Here is a 16815-nt window from a genome sequence, read left to right on the forward strand (position 1 = left end):
AACCATCCGTTTGAATCTACCATCATAATTCATCTTTAACTGGAGGAGTCATATCATCCAACTGTTTGCTCAAGTACTTTTCAACACCAGCTGTCAACGCCTGCAAATGAGTCCAACGAGGAGCATCCTCTCCCAGCCCCCACGCAAACACCCCACCAAGTCGCATCTTCTCCACAATCCTTGGGAATTTCCTCATAATAACATCCGGCGTATCCCAACTCCACCAAAGATTCTCCTCGCAGTCCCAGAAATAAGCAGCTCCCTGGTCATCGTCATATTCCGGATTCGCAAGAGCCTTCATGAACGAGCGTTCGAGTTCCGACGGGACGTCGTCATGCCATGAAAAAGCTCCTGCTTGGCCCAGATCCCTTCCCGTCGCGGGATCCTCCATGAGGACCGTGGGGCAGCCGATGGGGGGGTTCTTCTGGACAGCACCACTGCAGGTGGCGTGGGGATCGGTCCGGAACCATTTCACGTAGAAAGCGAAGCCGAGATTGACTTTCTCGGGGCTGCTCACGCCGCCGTGGTCGAGATAGGCGCGGATGGCGTCGAGGGAGGCCGCGATACCGGTGTGGTGCTTGGTGATGCGGTCGCGCCGGTTCATCAGGTCGTAGGTCATGATGTTGAGGAAATCGAGGGAGCCGCTGATCAGCGGGAGCGTGTCCCGGGTGAATGCTAGCATGTCCCGGCGGAGACCCGGGACGGCTGCGGAGAGGAGCTTGGTGGGCCCCAGGGCGGAGCGGATCGCGGAGAGGAGGTGCGGGTACGCTTGGATTTCCCAGGTCTTGTGGGCGTTGGGGACTTGTTTGTAATCTTCGCCGTTTCCTCTGGTGGGAATCAGTAGGTATATAAGATAGTATGGGTAGATAGATAGATGTATTGTGCGCTGGATCAGATATGTACTTACCCGGGATATTCCCAGTCAATGTCAACTCCTAGGGTTCGTCAGTAACGTGGTTAGAAAGGGGCTTGGATATGAATGAGAGTACCATCCGCTCCCGTATAATCAACCATTGCCTTCACGTTTCTTGCGAAGAGCTGGCGACTGCTCTCCGTGGCCGCCGCTTTCGAGAAGCCTTCCGTATCACCCCATCCGCCAATCGCTATCATGATCCTTGTGCCCTCAGCGAACTGTGAGCGGACAGCATCCACCGTTGTGAACAAGGGCCATGCTGATGGCTGATCTTCATTGAAGATTGAAGATTGCATAAAAGCAAGCACCACATGAGTGATATTTGAAACAAGTGCAGGCTCAGGAACCACATAGTGTTGTCTGTAAGAGTCATTAGTAAGTAGATTTCATATGATGGGCCGGGCTTTCTGGTACCCTGTTAAGTACATGATATATCTCCCACTTGCCAGCTGAGCCATGGCGAAGAACGGGATGAGGAACCACAGAATCATCTTCGAGGAATAGATACAGAATCCTCAAGCATAAGAGTCTACTTCCTCTCTTTTCGTGATCACTTGTCACTAGACCGGATGGTTTGGAACTGAAGATAAGGTAGCCAAGGTAAAGAAGACTCAAAAGTCAATGGAAGAGTAATAAAGCGTATCTTTCCGCTCTATGGAACTATTTACTATAATCCCAACTTTCACATAGTATTGCCACATTGGCATGAGAAAATGCAATTTGTATTCGTGATTAGCTGCTTCATTACTCAACCCCTGAGCGTGAGGGGATGTGAAGTGCGCGATCACGTGATCTACCCGTGTAAAGTGATCCGTCGCGTCGCGCGTCAACAGCTCGAAAAACATACCCTAGGCACTCACCATGGCAGTCACCAAGGGAGAAGAGAAGGGCGAGTCCTCGATGAGCGCGGCCAAGAAGGTGTTAAAAGCGAACGCTAATGGAGTTGCAAATTACGAATTACCATGGTGAGTGGGACAACTTCAGTTGTTCGATAGCCACTGACAGCTTTCAGGGTTGAGAAATACCGTCCCGTCTTCCTTGACGACATCGTGGGGAATACCGAGACTATTGAACGATTGAAGATTATTGCAAAGGATGGAAATATGCCTCATGTAATTATCTCTGGTATGCCGGGTATTGGGAAAACCACATCGGTCTTGTGTCTTGCAAGACAGCTCCTCGGAGACTCTTACAAGGAGGCGGTGCTGGAGCTCAATGCAAGTGACGAGCGAGGTATGTAGAATCCTACGGTACCTCAACCCTCTTCCTTAACTAAGTTTTTAGGTATCGACGTTGTTCGTAACCGTATCAAGGGCTTCGCGCAGAAAAAAGTCACTCTGCCACCAGGGCGACACAAATTGGTCATTCTCGATGAAGCCGATAGCATGACCTCTGGCGCACAGCAAGCACTCCGACGTACTATGGAAATCTACTCTTCGACTACGCGATTCGCTTTTGCATGCAATCAATCGAATAAAATCATCGAACCCCTCCAATCCCGGTGTGCCATCCTTCGATACGCCCGTTTGACAGACGCACAGGTGGTGAAGAGGCTATTACAGATAATCGAGGCTGAGAAGGTGGAATACAGTGAGGATGGATTAGCCGCGCTGGTGTTCAGTGCAGAGGGCGATATGCGGCAAGCCATCAACAACCTTCAGTCAACATGGGCTGGATTCGGGTTTGTGAGCGGAGACAATGTCTTCAAAGTGGTCGACTCGCCACATCCTATCAAGGTGCAAACGATGATCAAGGCTTGCTATGAGGGGAAGGTTGATGCTGCACTGGAGACTTTGAACGAACTTTGGGATTTGGGATATTCGAGCCACGACATAATCAGTACGATGTTCAGGGTCACCAAGACGATCCCCACCTTGAGCGAGCATTCGAAGTTGGAGTTTATAAAGGAGATTGGGTTTACGCATATGAAAATCCTGGAGGGCGTTCAGACATTGCTGCAATTGAGTGGGTGTATTGCACGGCTTGCAAAGTTGAATATGGATCCAAAAAAGTTTGTTGCGAAATAATGGAGATACGATGTCATGGTTAAGGCGTTTAAGGGGCATGTGAAGGGATTTCTGGTACGCGTAGCCAGATATGTTGCTTGCGTAAAAAGAGGCTTTATGCTTTTTATACCAATTGAGACTATTCTACATACATGTTCACGCAGGGCGTGCTCATGCGGTCTTCTCGGGCCGAGTGCCTGCTGTTCCTATTCTTCCTGCTCCCTCTCCCACATAGCTCTATCTCTCAATATGCGTTTTTGCATTCGCATCTTAGCTTCATATTCCCGGACTCTATGGTCAGCTTCCAGACAACCGCCCAAGATCATTCCTATAGAGTCAGTCTGAGAGAGTGCAAGGAGGAAGAGACATCATTACCGGACATTTGAATGAATCTAAGGATATTAGCCTCAGGATTACCCTATAGAGATTCAAAATTCAAAATGAATAACTCACGTTTTGAATTGAATTGTCAAACCACGATATACAGGTGACATATACCATCCTGCCGCTCCAAGGATAGCTGTACCTATTCCCCACTATGCTTGTCAATACAACTTTTTGACAAACCTGGAGGAAGCCATACCTTTGTAGCGCCAACTACAAACCCTCGACCCCCTTCCCAAGCCGCAGTATTGGCCTCCTCGCTTCTTAGACCACCTGAAGTATGCATTATTTCCGATGTCAAATCATCTGAGCCCGAAGCTTGGAGGGGCGGCGTTGGGAGAAGAAAGGGATCCCGGTTTATAGCGTCATGAGACTATGTTTGCTCGGTTTGCACAGCTCGGCCGCAAACCGTCCAAAATATATTTCTGAATCACCGCTCCCACCATCATTTCACCACGCCCTCCTGGATTTAGCCAACGCACGAGAGAATGAGCGGAAAAGCAGAACAGAGGGTCCGCTCAGCGGCTCTCGCGCGCGACACCAACGAAACCAAGATCCAGCTGGCGATCAATCTGGACGGTGGCGCATTCCCAGCCGACACGGATAGCAGGCTCCTGAACGGGGCCGACGGCCATGCGACGCAGGCTTCGAAGTCGCAGACCATCGCTATCAATTCCGGGATTGGCTTCTTGGATCACATGCTCCATGCTCTTGCGAAGCATGCGGGATGGAGTCTGGCACTCAATTGCAAGGGGGATTTACACAGTGGGTGTTTTGTGGCCAAGACTCGCGCGGCGCGCATGCTAATATCTGGGATTGCAGTTGACGACCACCACACCGCTGAAGATGTGTGCATTGCACTTGGAAGCGCCTTTAAAGAAGCCCTGGGTGTGCCAGCAGGGCTTGCGCGGTTTGGCTCCGCATATGCGCCTCTGGATGAAGCCTTATCGCGTGCTGTGGTCGACCTTTCGAATCGGCCGTTTAGCGTCATCGATTTGGGCTTGAAGAGGGAGAAGATTGGGGATCTGAGCTGTGAGATGATCCCGCATTGCTTTCAGAGCTTTGCGCAGGCTGCCAGAATTACAATTCATGTTGATTGTCTTAGAGGAGACAATGATCATCATAGGGCGGAGAGCGCTTTCAAAGCGCTTGCGGTGGCTATTAAACAGGCGACGAGCAGGGTCGCTGGAAAAGAGGGGGAGATACCTAGTACAAAGGGGACTTTAAGTACATAATCCAGGACTATAAAAAATCAATTCAGTGCAGTTTTAGACTTGAACTTGAGAATTGTGAAGCTTGTTCTAGGTGTCGTCTCGAATTTCGAGGGGTCCTCGCTAGCGTCAAGAAATATTTCCTCTATCTTTTATCGCCTCGATTATTTTCTTGCAACTCGACATCCACCTCGACAGAGATACAATGGCGCCCTCCAGAACGTCGACTGTAAAGTCGAAACATGCAACGAACAAGTCTGGTATCCGAAATAGCAAGACGAGCACAAAGCCCCAAAGCGATGGCGTGTCGAAGTCGAAAAAACCAAAGAGCAAGGGTGCTCCACCAAAGCCGCAGAAGGGTGCTAGCAGCCTCGCCGCGCTGAAGAAGAAGAGAAGGATATACACGGAGAAGGAACTGGGCATCCCGGCTCTGAACATGATTACGCCGGTCGGGGTGGAAAAACCGAAAGGGAAGAAGAAGGGCAAGGTTTTCGTGGACGATCGGGTTAGTACCTACCTATTTAGCTCTTCCTTACTTATTCCTCGTCTTGCGGAAGAATCTTGAAGTTGATATTTATGTGCATTATAGGAGAGCATGATGACTATTCTGGCGATGGTGAATGCGGACAAAGAAGGCCAGATCGAGTCCAAGATGATGAAGGCGCGGCAGATGGAGGAGATTCGAGAGGCGAGAAAGGCGGAGGCTGAGAAGAGGCAGGAGATGAGGAAGTCGAAATTAGATGAGACGAAGGAAGGGATAAGGAAGAAGCGCAAGAGGCACTCTTCTTCTGGAGACGAGGACAAGGAGAATACAAAACAGGAGGCGGCTGCTGGGACGAAGCCGCTTAAGCCTAAGAAGAAGAGCGTTTCTTTTGCTTGAGTGTTTGGCCAGTTGGGAAATCAATCACGGTATCTTGGCGTTTTGGCTATGGAGTTTGGGCAATGGCTTTCTGTGGTACATAAAAAGTCAACGATACCAAGTGTTTCATTGAGTTGTAGTCAAAATCAATCCACAATTGACAGGAGATGGGCCCATATATTTCTCCTAACGCTGAATTCGCAGTCTATGCTCTATGCTCTTATACTTCTAATTACCGCCAAACATTCTACTTGTGCCATTTGCGGCGCATAGGATCGAATCGAGTACTGTTATCATAGTGAGTACCACTTGGATCCAAGTTAGTAGAACTATTCGAAGAGGCGGATGCAGGAGAATCGATTTCGACTTCAAAAGCCATCTTATTAAGGAAATTGACCGCCTTGAAGTAATTAGTGACAACTCATATGAAGTGGGTAGGGATTGAATTACGGGTCTGGCATGCCATCTCTGGCCGTTGAAACTTTCGAACCACGAAAGATGGCCGCCTTGGCTGGTTGTGCACAAGACCGCGTATGGTGTCTGCTGGACTTCTAAATATGGCAACGCCTCCTTGACAGCAATCTGTGAAGGTCAGTGATGGCTTAAAGAGAGTGATGAGCAGTATATTTACAGGATCGTCTTCAGCATTGATGGCAAATATGGGTATCCGGCATGCCAGTAAGGAGTCAGTTGATGAAGCATCCCGATAATATGCCCCTTCAGTCGGATAGCCCCATGATGGGACTTGAATTACTCGGTCAAATTCATGCAGATACTTGACCTGGCGAATTTTGCCAAGGTCAATCTCGGGGTTTTTCGATACCGCATCATAGTGACGCTCAATAAGCCTCTTCAGGCCGTTTGCCATGGTCTTTGAGTAGATCTCCTTGCCAATCCATGATCGTTGCAGAGCTAAATTGGCAACATCGAGATTCCACGGATTCGAACAGACGACTGCCGCCTTGAGCTCACACGCAGATCCTTCTTCTCCAATGTACTAGCTGAAATCAACATCGAAGAACTACGGAATGTCTAGGTCCTTGACTTACATTTGTCAAGATATTCGCGCCCAAGGAGAAGCCTACACCAAATAGGGGGCGGTTAGGAAACGTCTTTCTTAGCCAAGCAACGGTCTGGCGACAATCCCATGTAGCTCTTGCATTGTACAAAATACTGCTTGAAACTTTATGCATAGCACAGCCTCTCGCGTTGATGACACACGCCTCCCATCGCCGCTCTCCATCTGCTCCTACTAAAGGAGCGAGCACTTGTTTCAAGTAATCCTCAAAAGCGCCGCCCGAGAGTCCGCCCAATGACACCAACATTGGGCGGCTGTCCAGAGACGCAATCCCTGCGAATTCTTCATCGCTAAAGTATGTTGTTCTTGGGGGAAGCGTACTTTCGGATTCTGAGAATGGCTGGCTAACGAAATCAACAGCAAAGGTGCCATGATATGCTGGATCCTCAGCTTCGAAGATCTTGCGCTTGTAATAAAGTGGAGGACCGTCACTCTTTATGGCCGTCCACATTGTTTGGAGGTGGCCATTAAAGAGAAGGGGGTTTAGGCGGCATGGGGGAGTCGAATCTTGACATATCGTGAGTAAGTCTGTCGAAGAGCCATCCTTCTTTTTCAAGGGAAGCAGTGTCGACGAATGTGTGAAAGACGTCTTAGCATGGCCGAGCCATTCCATTGCTACTAGGCAAGGTTGTTGACTTTCAAGCCACCGTCTCCTGAATATTTCACTTCCGCGTGATTGTAGAAATACGCCAGTCTCGAACTCCAGATATATCCTCTTAACAAGCCGACAACGAATAACCAAAAGAGCGCGCCGATAATATCATGAACAGGAACAAAGACAACGCGAAAATATACTTCGCCAGGAAATCTCCGAACATCCCTTGCCTACCTACTACCCTTCACGAAGCCTCGGCTGCCGTGTGATTCGACGGAGAGTCGAGACTCCTGAGGTTCTGCCCGGACCAGCTGCTTAGTCATCGTGACGACCTCTGTTCAGTTACGCGGCTCTCGTTTTCTGAATGCCTTCACGCGACGTGCTGGTAAAGCAAAGAGCCATGTCTTACCACGGTGCACCGATGCCTGGTAGTGGTGGCTACTGGAATGGGAACGGCCACGGTCCGCCGAATCCACCTCCATACGGCGTGCACGAGATGCGCTCTCAACCCGCCCAAAACGGTGCCCGATCACAATATCAAACGCCCTCGAGTAATGGCCAAATCGGACAGTACCAGAATCCTCTGCCGCAGTACGCTCAAGCTCAAGGCAACATGCCGGCAGTGCACTCTGCGAACAGAGTCCATACATCGGCTCCCACCCAACCTGCTTCCCAACAACCTCAATTCATAAACCCCGCCCACCTCTTCTCGCAACCGCCTGCACAGTCGATCCAGCCCTATCAGCCCATACAGCTGACTCCCCATAGCCACCAAGCTCTAAATACTCTGTCGAAGCCCTCCCCAGGAATGGCGCATATGCAACCCCCGAACATGGAGCTCGATCGCCCGAAGCTTCTGATGTCTCTTGCGGAAGAATTCTTCGATGCTGCACATCAGCTTGCGCCCTCGGCGTCCCTATCTATGACAAGCGCAAATGTGGAGACCTATGAGAAATTGATTTCTACGGGGCTTGGCTGCTTAGATACAGCGTTGAAAAATGTCCGATTGCCTCCAAGGGTGGAAGCGAATATTAGGTTGCGGTATGCAGGTGTACTTTACGAAGAGACGGAGAATTTTATGGAAGCCGAAATTTCTTTGAGCAAAGGCATTGCTTTGTGCGACAGGGTAGGTTCTTGGTCATTCCATGTTTGCATGCTTGAACCCTCTAACAGGAGCTCCAGAATCATTATTATGATCTTAAGTACGCAATGCAGTTTTTGCTCGCTCAATTCATGTTCAAGAAGAACCCAAAAGCATCGTTGAAGGCCCTGGATGGATATATCTCCGATGCTGAAGCGTAAGTAAGATTGCAAGTCTTTCTACGCCTATCTACTGATAGTTTGCATGCTTAGGTACCAGCACTTTTCTTGGGTCTATGCGCTACGATTTTTACGAGCAGCTCATTCGTTGCAATCTGGTAGCCTTGCCGACAATCACGCGGCCTTGCAGAATTTCCGAAGCATAGCGAAACTTGCGAGTGAACAAAATGATCGTGTTATATACATGATGGCGTCTCTTATGGAAGCCATGGCTCATCTGAAATTTACCGGTCCAGAGTCCATGGAGCATGCTCAGAGGGCCATTGCCGCTGTTTGGACATACCAGCTGGACGCCGGTACGAGGATACCGCAGCTTCTCGGCCTGGCACATATTCTAGATGTGGCATGTAGTCTTCGACAAGGCGACCCAAAGGTGATGGTCAGCAAGTTAAAGCTCATGCAAACAATGATGGATGAAGCTCTGCATGATCCTACTTGGAGCACTACGAGTGATGTTCTAGCACTTCCCATTAACCGTACACAGAATAGTTCACAAGTGGTTAGCCCTGATACTAGAATGGTTCTAGGCATTGGGGACGATGGTCGTGATAACCTGATACTGTCGTTCTTGAATAAGAAAGATGCATATAGTATTACGTCAGTTTTATCGTCCTTCTATGCAAAAGGGGGATGCTTACTAGAGATCCAGATATCTGCTTTCCGGAATGGTGTTGCTTCACAAGAATTCCCCAAATGATCGGAAGGGATTTAGATACCTAGAAACGGGAATATCTTCGTTGGAAGGTAAGAGCTCTTTTCCAAGTGTACTACAAGTGCTAAAATAAGCAATTTAGCGGAAATCCGTGCATCTAGGGCAACTTCAGGCATTCTGCCGGATTGTATCTCAAAACTTCAATGGCGTGGGCAAACGATATGCTACTTGAACTGCTACATGGCCTTTTGCGCAGCTGCAATCACCGATTGGCCTGCTGTTAAAAGCTATATCGACAAAGCGAGGGCAACGGCCAAGAACCTCGAAGTGTCACTGGCTGGTCCTTTAGGATTCCTTCTTATGTACCTCACAGGCGTATATCACCAGGGCATCGGCAATCTCGATGTAGCCTTACAGATCTTTCAGGACAAAAAGTTTGAATTGCTGCTTGAGGCCAATAGAGCTCACACTACGAGCTCAGCAGAACAAGTTGAACGCGATATCGCCTTGCTTGCGGCACTCAATACACTCTGGATACTACAAGACAGTCGCCGAAAAAATCTCACCAGTAATACAAATTTGATTGCGAGGCTAGAGCCACTTTGCAAGAACCATCCGAATCAAGATATTGAAACAGCTTTTAACCTCGTAGTAGCGACAGTTGAGACATATCCCACGGCGCCGCTTTTCAAAGTCAAGAACTGTTTGAGGGCTGCGCTGAATGGAGCTCAGGCTACTGCAAACACGCAATTTCTCAGCATTACATTGAACGTTATGTGCAGCAGATTCTTTTCAAATGTTGTCGGCGCTCAGGCCGAGAAGAGTGCTCAAGCGGCTTCCGTTCAAGCACAAAAGAGTGGCAACGTCCTCTGGAGGAGTGTGGCAGATGGAATGCTAGCACAATGCTATGAAGTGAATGGCAAAACCTCGGATGCTAAATCCACCATGGATCAAGCCATGAGGCTTGCACAAATAGCGATGCCGAGTTCTTAATATCTTGGTGTGTTTCGGGTGGGGAACTGGGGTAAAGGCGCAAGTAGTGGATGGGCTGGTGGCAGTAAGGAGTTGTGGACATTGCATTGCATTATGGTGTGAATTTCTGGCATGGTGCTCGGCGCAATCTTATACCCATTTGCTTTCTGCTTCTCGAGGATAGTAAGCTTTGCAAAAGAGAGTAGAGGAATTGTAAGACTAAAATCTGGCATAAAATTATTCGACCTCGTGAGTTCATTTGATCCATTGAAATCGCTCCTCTAGTATTCACTACCTTAGCTTTCTCAATATTGTATTTTAATTCTGATATCAACCCTCCAGTATCCGGCCTTCAATAAATGCTGCGCACTTACCTAGCCTGTGTACTCCATGTCTCGTCACGTGTTGATCCCCCTTGAAATTTTGCGAGGGCGGCAACTCCCGAGAACCCCTGTCTGATTTTCGACTGAAGCAAGATATCAAGGAAAAAAAATGTTGGAGCTTTAACCCCGTTGTTCAGCAACCAATCCAACACCGACCATTCTATGTTCGCCTCACTGTCTCTCGGCCGACCGAGGGCAAGGCCTTCATACGTTTGCACGGCATGTCTATCTAGACTTTGGGGACATCTAGATCCCCAGTGGTCACGTCAATTACCGGATCGCGAAACGTTCTCAACGACCGCCGCGAACCATGGCCGTGGAGGAAGACGCGCAATCAGCAGCAAAACGCATTGAAATCAAACTCGCTGGCAGGCATTATATTAGCTAAGTAAGGGTTAAAGTTGAATACTCGAGATCGAGGGTCTTGAAGATGATATACGCCGGGGTTAAACAGCACTCTTTCGAGTCCGTGAGCGAGATTTGGAACGGGAGGTTGGGGCTTGTCAATCGGAACCAAGGACAGTTCATCTGCGTCAACAGTCTTGATCTCAAAGCCGGGTTTGCCTTTCATGGGACCTGTTTTGACAGGCTTCGGTTGCGTTGATCCGTACCATACCATGCGCTTAGGAGGCCTTACCCCAGGTATAGGTCCTGGAGACTTTGGCGGCTGCTTCAGCATACCATCTTTGATGCTTGTACCGAGTTTAGGTTGCCGATGGCCAGGAGGTACAGTGGATGGTGTCTTTCTGACAAGACTAGCACGCAAGCTTCGCACTGCCTTCACCGTATCACTCGGGGACAAATTGCCCTCCTCAATGATCTTCACAAGCGTCCCCCTTGCTGCAATATCGTTGATATCAATAAAGGACGCATCAAACTTCTTGCCCGAAAGATGTTCTTTTGTAGATTTCGACACTGTCCTTCTTACTATCTGTGGCCCTTTCGATTGTCGACTGTATCGAGGTAATAACGAGGTGGTTTTGCTTTCATTGTCGCCATCTCTACCAGTGGTTTGCTCCGCTTCCAATGGTTTCGATGGTTTCGAAGACTTTGAGAGTTTCGAGGACTTTGTCTTCTTGGTTGACTTCCGAGTCGTGTCTGATCCCTTTGATGTAGCGGTTTGCGAGCCCTTTATGGATTCTGTGGATTTCTCTGAGCCATTTTCGGTCGCCTTCCCCGTTTCCTCAGGGTTCTCATTATTGATCCCAGAAGCCTCGCTGGCTTCCTTCTGAGACTCCGCCTTTGTAGTACCTTTCGCTTTTGATTTCTTGTGGCTTTTTTTCTTTGAAGCAGTGGATTTCTCAGGTGTCTTTTTTTGCTCCTCTGCAAGCAAAGATTCTCTCAAGGCTGAGAGAGCCTCCCTAGATTTAGAGATTGGACTGTCTGAAGCAATATATAACATCCTCGCGAGATGAAACCCTTTTAGCAACCGCAAAGGAACAGGGGAAGAAGTACACTGGATCAACATCCAGCACTACTGCCGCTCTTGGTCATTTTCATTTTCTTCTTTCGCAGTGGCGACCTATCAATACCGGGGCGCTCTCCCAGAGTTTCCCTGTCGAGTTCAATACCTTCACGACTTTACAGCGAGGACCTTCTGCAATCTTTTTGCGGTGGAGAGACGGAACCTATGCCATTGATGCCGATAAGGAATTTGATACTGCCAACATACTCAGTATGCTTGGTAAGTCCATGGAGAAGTTGCTCACTCTCCCACCAGAAGATTTCGAAAAGTATCGCAAGGAGAACTCCAATCAAATATCGGAGGAGGAACGCAATGAAGCTGAGGCATTCAACTATACCGCCATAGGTGATTTCCTTCTCAGGTCTCAGCTCGATGCACACGATCCTCGATTGCCAGGGACTGGTATGTTTGATCTTAAAACTAGGGCTGTGGTTTCAATTCGAATGGATACGAAGGAATACGAGCAAGGTATGGGCTATGAGATCAGGGGGCGTCACGGAGAGTATGAATCATTTGAACGCGAATATTACGACATGATCAGGGCTGCGTTCTTGAAGTATTCATTGCAAGTCAGAATGGGTCGCATGGATGGTATTTTCGTCGCTTTCCACAACACGCAGCGGATTTTTGGGTTCCAATATATTAGTCTTTCAGAGATGGATTATGCACTGCACGGAACAGAGGACACCACGATTGGGGATTCTGAATTCAAACTAAGCCTGGAATTGCTAAATCGAGTACTGGATAAGGCTACAGCCAAGTATCCGGAGAAATCTCTGCGTCTTCATTTTGAGACGAGGGGCGACGAGACTCCTTTCATGTACATCTTTGCAGAGCCGATGGAGGAGGAGCAGATTCAAGCGATTCAAGAATCAAACAAGGCTGCTGTTCTGGAGTTTGAGCAGAACGTCTTGGGCATGACCACTAAGACAGACGAAGAAATTTTAGAAGAAAAGAAGAACGCCGAATGGGATTCGCTGCGAACAAAGGTTGAAGAGAGTATGGAGAGGGATGAACTTGATATTCAGGAGGCCAGGGCCATTGCTGAAGCTATGCTGGAGGAGAGTGGATATCTAGGTGAGCTATCTGCAGAGGAGAAGGAGAGGCGCATGGATGAGTTGATGGCAAGCTTTGAAGTGGATCATCAGGAAATTGAAGGCACTGCAGCAGGTGTCATTGAGGAGGAGACCGAAGGGGACGATGAAGTCGAAGATGGGATGCAGGAAGATAGTGAAGAACAAGAGGAGGAACAAGAAGATGGCCTCGAGGATGGGGATGCCAAAGCAGCCGACTCGCGAGATATCGCAAGAAAAGAAGGCGACATCAAAGCATCTGAGACCGAGCCAGACAACGAGGCTCAGGATAAAGAAAGTGGATCTCTCGATACCGAAGCCAAGGGTGCCAAAACACAGGTGGTCGAGAACGAAGAGCTTCTCTCTGACGAGGCCGTCGAAAGTACGGATAGCGAGAAAACAGAAGACGAGAAGAGTGCGAACGGATCCCAAGAGGCTCTTTCAACGGAGCAAGCAGACGCCACAACAGAAACCAGCGAGGCTGCGTCACCAAAAGTCGACGTTCTCGCCATGACCCTGACTATTCGCAACAAAATCAATGGAGAATATATCGAAAGACCTGTCGACCTCCACAAAGACGACAAATGGACTGTTGAATACGCTCTAGCAGAAATTCCTCAAGCGGAGCGGGCATCTCTCCTTTATGAGGCTACCAAGAGACGGCGATTCCAGGCATTGAGCAATGCGAAGAAGGAAACTCCGTGGAACAATCATTTCATGGAGAATTTGAGGAAGCTTAGTATTAAGGGGCGCGAGTGGAGGGAAGGTCAGAACAAGATCGACGAGGCAGAGGGACCACCAAAGGTTCTGGAGGTCAACTATGCGCCACCCCCACCCGTGAAGAAGGATTAGGTTATGGTGGCTCTTTTGTAAAAGTATAAGAATTTCCTAATATTGTATTATATGATCTCGCCATGGGGAGAGTGATGAATATCTACAATGTACTAATAACTCCCGTCACTCTCAATAATTGGAAGACAACTTTTCTAAGTCGTACCCTCTGAGGATGTTATTCGTTTGTTTCTACTGACAGGAACAGTTAATAAACCATGTTGTTGCGAAAGCATTGTAGATACAGTCCTGATGAGGCCCTAGCCAAGGTTTTATTCAGCATGATTTGAAGGGGAAAGGAAGACTTCTTCTTTCCATGAGCAACAACATTTCAAATATCAGACTTAGGAGGCCAAATTTACGAAATCATTATATTCCTCTTCCACTAGTTATTTACTATTCAGTCTCATGAGAGCGTGGTATATTTCTTGGCTCCTTATTTTGAAGATGAGAGGGGGGAGGTGTTATTCTCGGCAAAAAGAAAAAAGGGCGAACCAATCAAACAATATCGGCAAACCATCCAAACCATCAAAAGATCTCACCTCGCGCTCAACAACCACCTTCTTCAACAAAACCGTAGGGATACAGAAAGAAAATGCAAAAATACATTCAATATTGCACCCTCCGGGAATCGAACCCGGGGCCAGCGCATGGGAAGCGCTGATTTTACCACTAAACCAAGAGTGCTTATATCACTGAACTAGGCGTGCTTATAACCGCTACGCCACAGCATTTCTGCTTGGATTGAAAGTTGTTATTGTCGCTTATGTCAATCGTTGACCTCGCTTAAGTGTGTCGACTTTTTCGTGTTGAGTCTTCAAGTCGACAGAAATCCGCGAAATAGTCTACTAGTGGGCCTCCCTCACCTACTACTACCTGACTTACCTACCTACCTTACCGTAGGTAGCTTTATAGCGTTGCTAGGTACATGAGGTAGGTGAGATTTAAGTTATTTAACCGAACAACTAGGTTAAACTTTAAGAGGCGGCGGTTAGGACTAACTACTTATGTCAAGCTTCAGAATGCTTACATACCTTAAGCAGATGCTAGACAACTCGCCCATGTACTCATCTTTTCAGAAGCTTCCGGTCATTGAGCGCCTTTTCTCCATTCCATGGATATATTGCCTTACCCCTATTCGTTATCTCTGGAGATCGCGTCTCGCCCACCTTTTTAGACGCGGCCCGCCCTCTCCATATAATCTCAGGCCTCTCACAGACCAGCAGCGCAAACTCAAGAGCGATGAATTCATCGAGTCAATTGACACGGATGCCATTCGTGCTCTAGCTTCCAAGTATACCGACGGCTTGCCATGCAGCATCAGATGCCGGCGCCAAGGCAGCTTCAATGTCTGTTTCATCCTTGACTTCTCCGATGGCACTACCCGGCTTGTCAGGCTTCCCATCGAACCAGCGGTCCATGATGTGTGGGACAAGGTACGCAGTGAGGTCTATACCATGCAGTAAGCGTCACCCGTATGTTTATTATCGGCCTGTTTAAGACTGATACGGTGTGCATAGATATGTGCGGGACCACACAAACATTCCCATCCCTCGAGTATACGCATACGGCCATAGTCGACTCCGACAAGATACCTCAGCGCATCAAGTATTCATGATCTTGGATTACATTGATGGGGAGCCCCTGACGAAAAGAATGCTTCGGGATAGTTCGAGCGACTGCCGGCGTCAGTTTTTCGGAGAAGTCGTCGATATGTTTGCCCAACTACGAAGGCTCGAATTCCCTCGAGGAGGCTCGTTGATGCCGAACGCGACGGTTGGAATCTGGGCCAGATTACGGACGTTCATGTTTCTCCGGGAAGAATCCTTCACGCCTCAATCAACCATTGGTCTCGAATTCGGACCGAAAATCGTCGGTGCCTTTTCAATGCGCAACAATGAACTCCAGGTCGATGGTTATACAGCTCCACGCTTCATAGCTACCACTGCAAAAGAGTTCTTCAGGGAGCAATATCGCTTGCTTCAATACATGTGGAAAATGCCTTCCCAAGAACTTGGTCGAGAGGAGGCTGAGCGCGAAGAGTTTGCGCTTCATGCCTTAAGCTTAGAGGAAGCTCAAAAGACTCTCGGGTTAAAGGCTGATTCGTCAGGGGACTCGTTCTGTCTATCACACCCTGATCTCCGCGTTGATAATATCATCGTGGACGACAAGCTTCATATCCGCGGCGTTATTGACTGGGAGTTCTCGGTTACAGTCCCACGGCACGCTTTTCTCCCCCCTTCATGGATAACTGGTCATGACACTGGATCAATTGTTTCTAAACTTGATTTCTTATCTGAGTTCATGAGCGTCCTGTCGTCGAGGAAACATCTATCGTCCAGTCACTCTCAGCTTGCGCAAGACTGGGATTTTCGAGACGATCTCAGGTTGCCGATGGCTTATATATTTCTAGATCCGTCTGACCTCGTCTTGCTCTTCTACAGATACATCTATCCCAGACTCTACAACGAACCTCGCGACAAGGTAATCCCTAGTTTCTTCCAAAGTCCTGAGAATAAGGAGCTGTTAGTGGGATTGGTACGGCGATTGCGTGCTTCTGAGCAGTACACTCAGTATCTTAAGGACAACAACCTCTTTGACGACAAAGAAGAACCAGAATGGCAACAAATCCGTGAATGGACCACGGAGACACAAAAGAAGCTACAGCAGTTACGTGAGTGGAGTAATAAGACACAAGATGAATTAACACGCTTAGATAGGGAACGAGCCGTGTAAGAAGGACGAGAGAAGCAAGTGTAAGGCATGTTCCACGCGATAAGCCTCTGTTCCTTGTACTAGGTAGAACGAAGATATGCTCGGTCCTCTTGATATCCCACAGTTACACTACGAAAGCGTTAGTGACGTCGGCGCTCTCAGGGTGGAGCTGATCACTGTAATGCTTGCTTACCTTAGCTGTACGCTCAACTAGAGTAATCAGACTTGCCACGAATTAATAAATATGCAGTCAAGGACGCCGTTTGATGGCCTTCGCACCCCCCACGGTCGCCTTACATAGAGCAACTTTGTAGCTGCGCTTGACTTTACAAAAAAGCGTGCCCGTTGTAGGGCTTTT

The 16815-nt window shown here is 48.4% G+C and overlaps 10 protein-coding genes across 10 annotated transcripts; 6 read left to right on the forward strand and 4 right to left on the reverse strand.

The window, feature by feature from the left end:
- Positions 1 to 22: 22 nt before the first annotated feature.
- M430DRAFT_53144 (glycoside hydrolase family 18 protein) lies at positions 23 to 1341 on the reverse strand (the record flags this gene model as incomplete). Its single annotated transcript, XM_024868355.1, has 4 exons — positions 23 to 827; positions 908 to 935; positions 990 to 1273; positions 1328 to 1341. 4 exons carry the CDS (start codon positions 1339 to 1341, stop codon positions 23 to 25), a joined length of 1131 nt encoding a protein of 376 aa, XP_024717761.1.
- Positions 1342 to 1774: 433 nt separating this feature from the next.
- M430DRAFT_53145 (hypothetical protein) lies at positions 1775 to 2940 on the forward strand (the record flags this gene model as incomplete). The annotated part of the gene is made up of 3 exons (XM_024868356.1): positions 1775 to 1878; positions 1926 to 2146; positions 2198 to 2940. The coding sequence occupies 3 exons, from the start codon at positions 1775 to 1777 to the stop codon at positions 2938 to 2940; spliced, it is 1068 nt and encodes a 355-aa protein (XP_024717762.1).
- A 185-nt stretch (positions 2941 to 3125) lies between these two features.
- On the reverse strand, positions 3126 to 3589 carry M430DRAFT_21938 (hypothetical protein; the record flags this gene model as incomplete). The annotated part of the gene is made up of 4 exons (XM_024864598.1): positions 3126 to 3247; positions 3295 to 3311; positions 3373 to 3455; positions 3503 to 3589. The coding sequence occupies 4 exons, from the start codon at positions 3587 to 3589 to the stop codon at positions 3126 to 3128; spliced, it is 309 nt and encodes a 102-aa protein (XP_024717763.1).
- Positions 3590 to 3754: 165 nt separating this feature from the next.
- Positions 3755 to 4538, forward strand: M430DRAFT_145521 (hypothetical protein; the record flags this gene model as incomplete). Its single annotated transcript, XM_024862953.1, has 2 exons — positions 3755 to 4068; positions 4126 to 4538. The coding sequence occupies exons 1-2, from the start codon at positions 3792 to 3794 to the stop codon at positions 4536 to 4538; spliced, it is 690 nt and encodes a 229-aa protein (XP_024717764.1). The 5' UTR covers positions 3755 to 3791.
- A 152-nt stretch (positions 4539 to 4690) lies between these two features.
- On the forward strand, positions 4691 to 5561 carry M430DRAFT_69059 (hypothetical protein). Its single transcript, XM_024869403.1, has 2 exons — positions 4691 to 5019; positions 5104 to 5561. Exons 1-2 carry the CDS (start codon positions 4720 to 4722, stop codon positions 5392 to 5394), a joined length of 591 nt encoding a protein of 196 aa, XP_024717765.1. The 5' UTR covers positions 4691 to 4719; the 3' UTR covers positions 5395 to 5561.
- A 59-nt stretch (positions 5562 to 5620) lies between these two features.
- On the reverse strand, positions 5621 to 7272 carry M430DRAFT_145525 (hypothetical protein; the record flags this gene model as incomplete). Its single annotated transcript, XM_024862954.1, has 4 exons — positions 6423 to 7272; positions 6005 to 6370; positions 5824 to 5955; positions 5621 to 5773 (listed from the first exon to the last, which is right to left on the reverse strand). Exons 1-4 carry the CDS (start codon positions 7062 to 7064, stop codon positions 5621 to 5623), a joined length of 1293 nt encoding a protein of 430 aa, XP_024717766.1. The 5' UTR covers positions 7065 to 7272.
- Positions 7273 to 7458: 186 nt separating this feature from the next.
- Positions 7459 to 10200, forward strand: M430DRAFT_36867 (hypothetical protein). Its single transcript, XM_024867008.1, has 5 exons — positions 7459 to 8172; positions 8229 to 8344; positions 8400 to 8963; positions 9016 to 9110; positions 9161 to 10200. The coding sequence occupies exons 1-5, from the start codon at positions 7468 to 7470 to the stop codon at positions 10009 to 10011; spliced, it is 2331 nt and encodes a 776-aa protein (XP_024717767.1). The 5' UTR covers positions 7459 to 7467; the 3' UTR covers positions 10012 to 10200.
- A 507-nt stretch (positions 10201 to 10707) lies between these two features.
- On the reverse strand, positions 10708 to 11775 carry M430DRAFT_21943 (hypothetical protein; the record flags this gene model as incomplete). The annotated part of the gene is made up of 1 exon (XM_024864600.1): positions 10708 to 11775. The coding sequence occupies one exon, from the start codon at positions 11773 to 11775 to the stop codon at positions 10708 to 10710; it is 1068 nt and encodes a 355-aa protein (XP_024717768.1).
- Positions 11757 to 13763, forward strand: M430DRAFT_108123 (hypothetical protein; the record flags this gene model as incomplete). Its single annotated transcript, XM_024861192.1, has 2 exons — positions 11757 to 12837; positions 13345 to 13763. Coding segments are annotated over 2 exons (1500 nt in total), but the record flags the coding sequence as incomplete, so codon positions are not given.
- Positions 13764 to 15059: 1296 nt separating this feature from the next.
- Positions 15060 to 16478, forward strand: M430DRAFT_145532 (hypothetical protein; the record flags this gene model as incomplete). Its single annotated transcript, XM_024862955.1, has 2 exons — positions 15060 to 15204; positions 15263 to 16478. Exons 1-2 carry the CDS (start codon positions 15200 to 15202, stop codon positions 16476 to 16478), a joined length of 1221 nt encoding a protein of 406 aa, XP_024717770.1. The 5' UTR covers positions 15060 to 15199.
- Positions 16479 to 16815: the final 337 nt, after the last annotated feature.

The sequence above is a fragment of the Amorphotheca resinae genome, assembly GCF_003019875.1.
Source record: "Amorphotheca resinae ATCC 22711 unplaced genomic scaffold M430scaffold_11, whole genome shotgun sequence".
Classification (NCBI taxonomy): Eukaryota; Fungi; Ascomycota; class Leotiomycetes; order Helotiales; family Amorphothecaceae; genus Amorphotheca; species Amorphotheca resinae.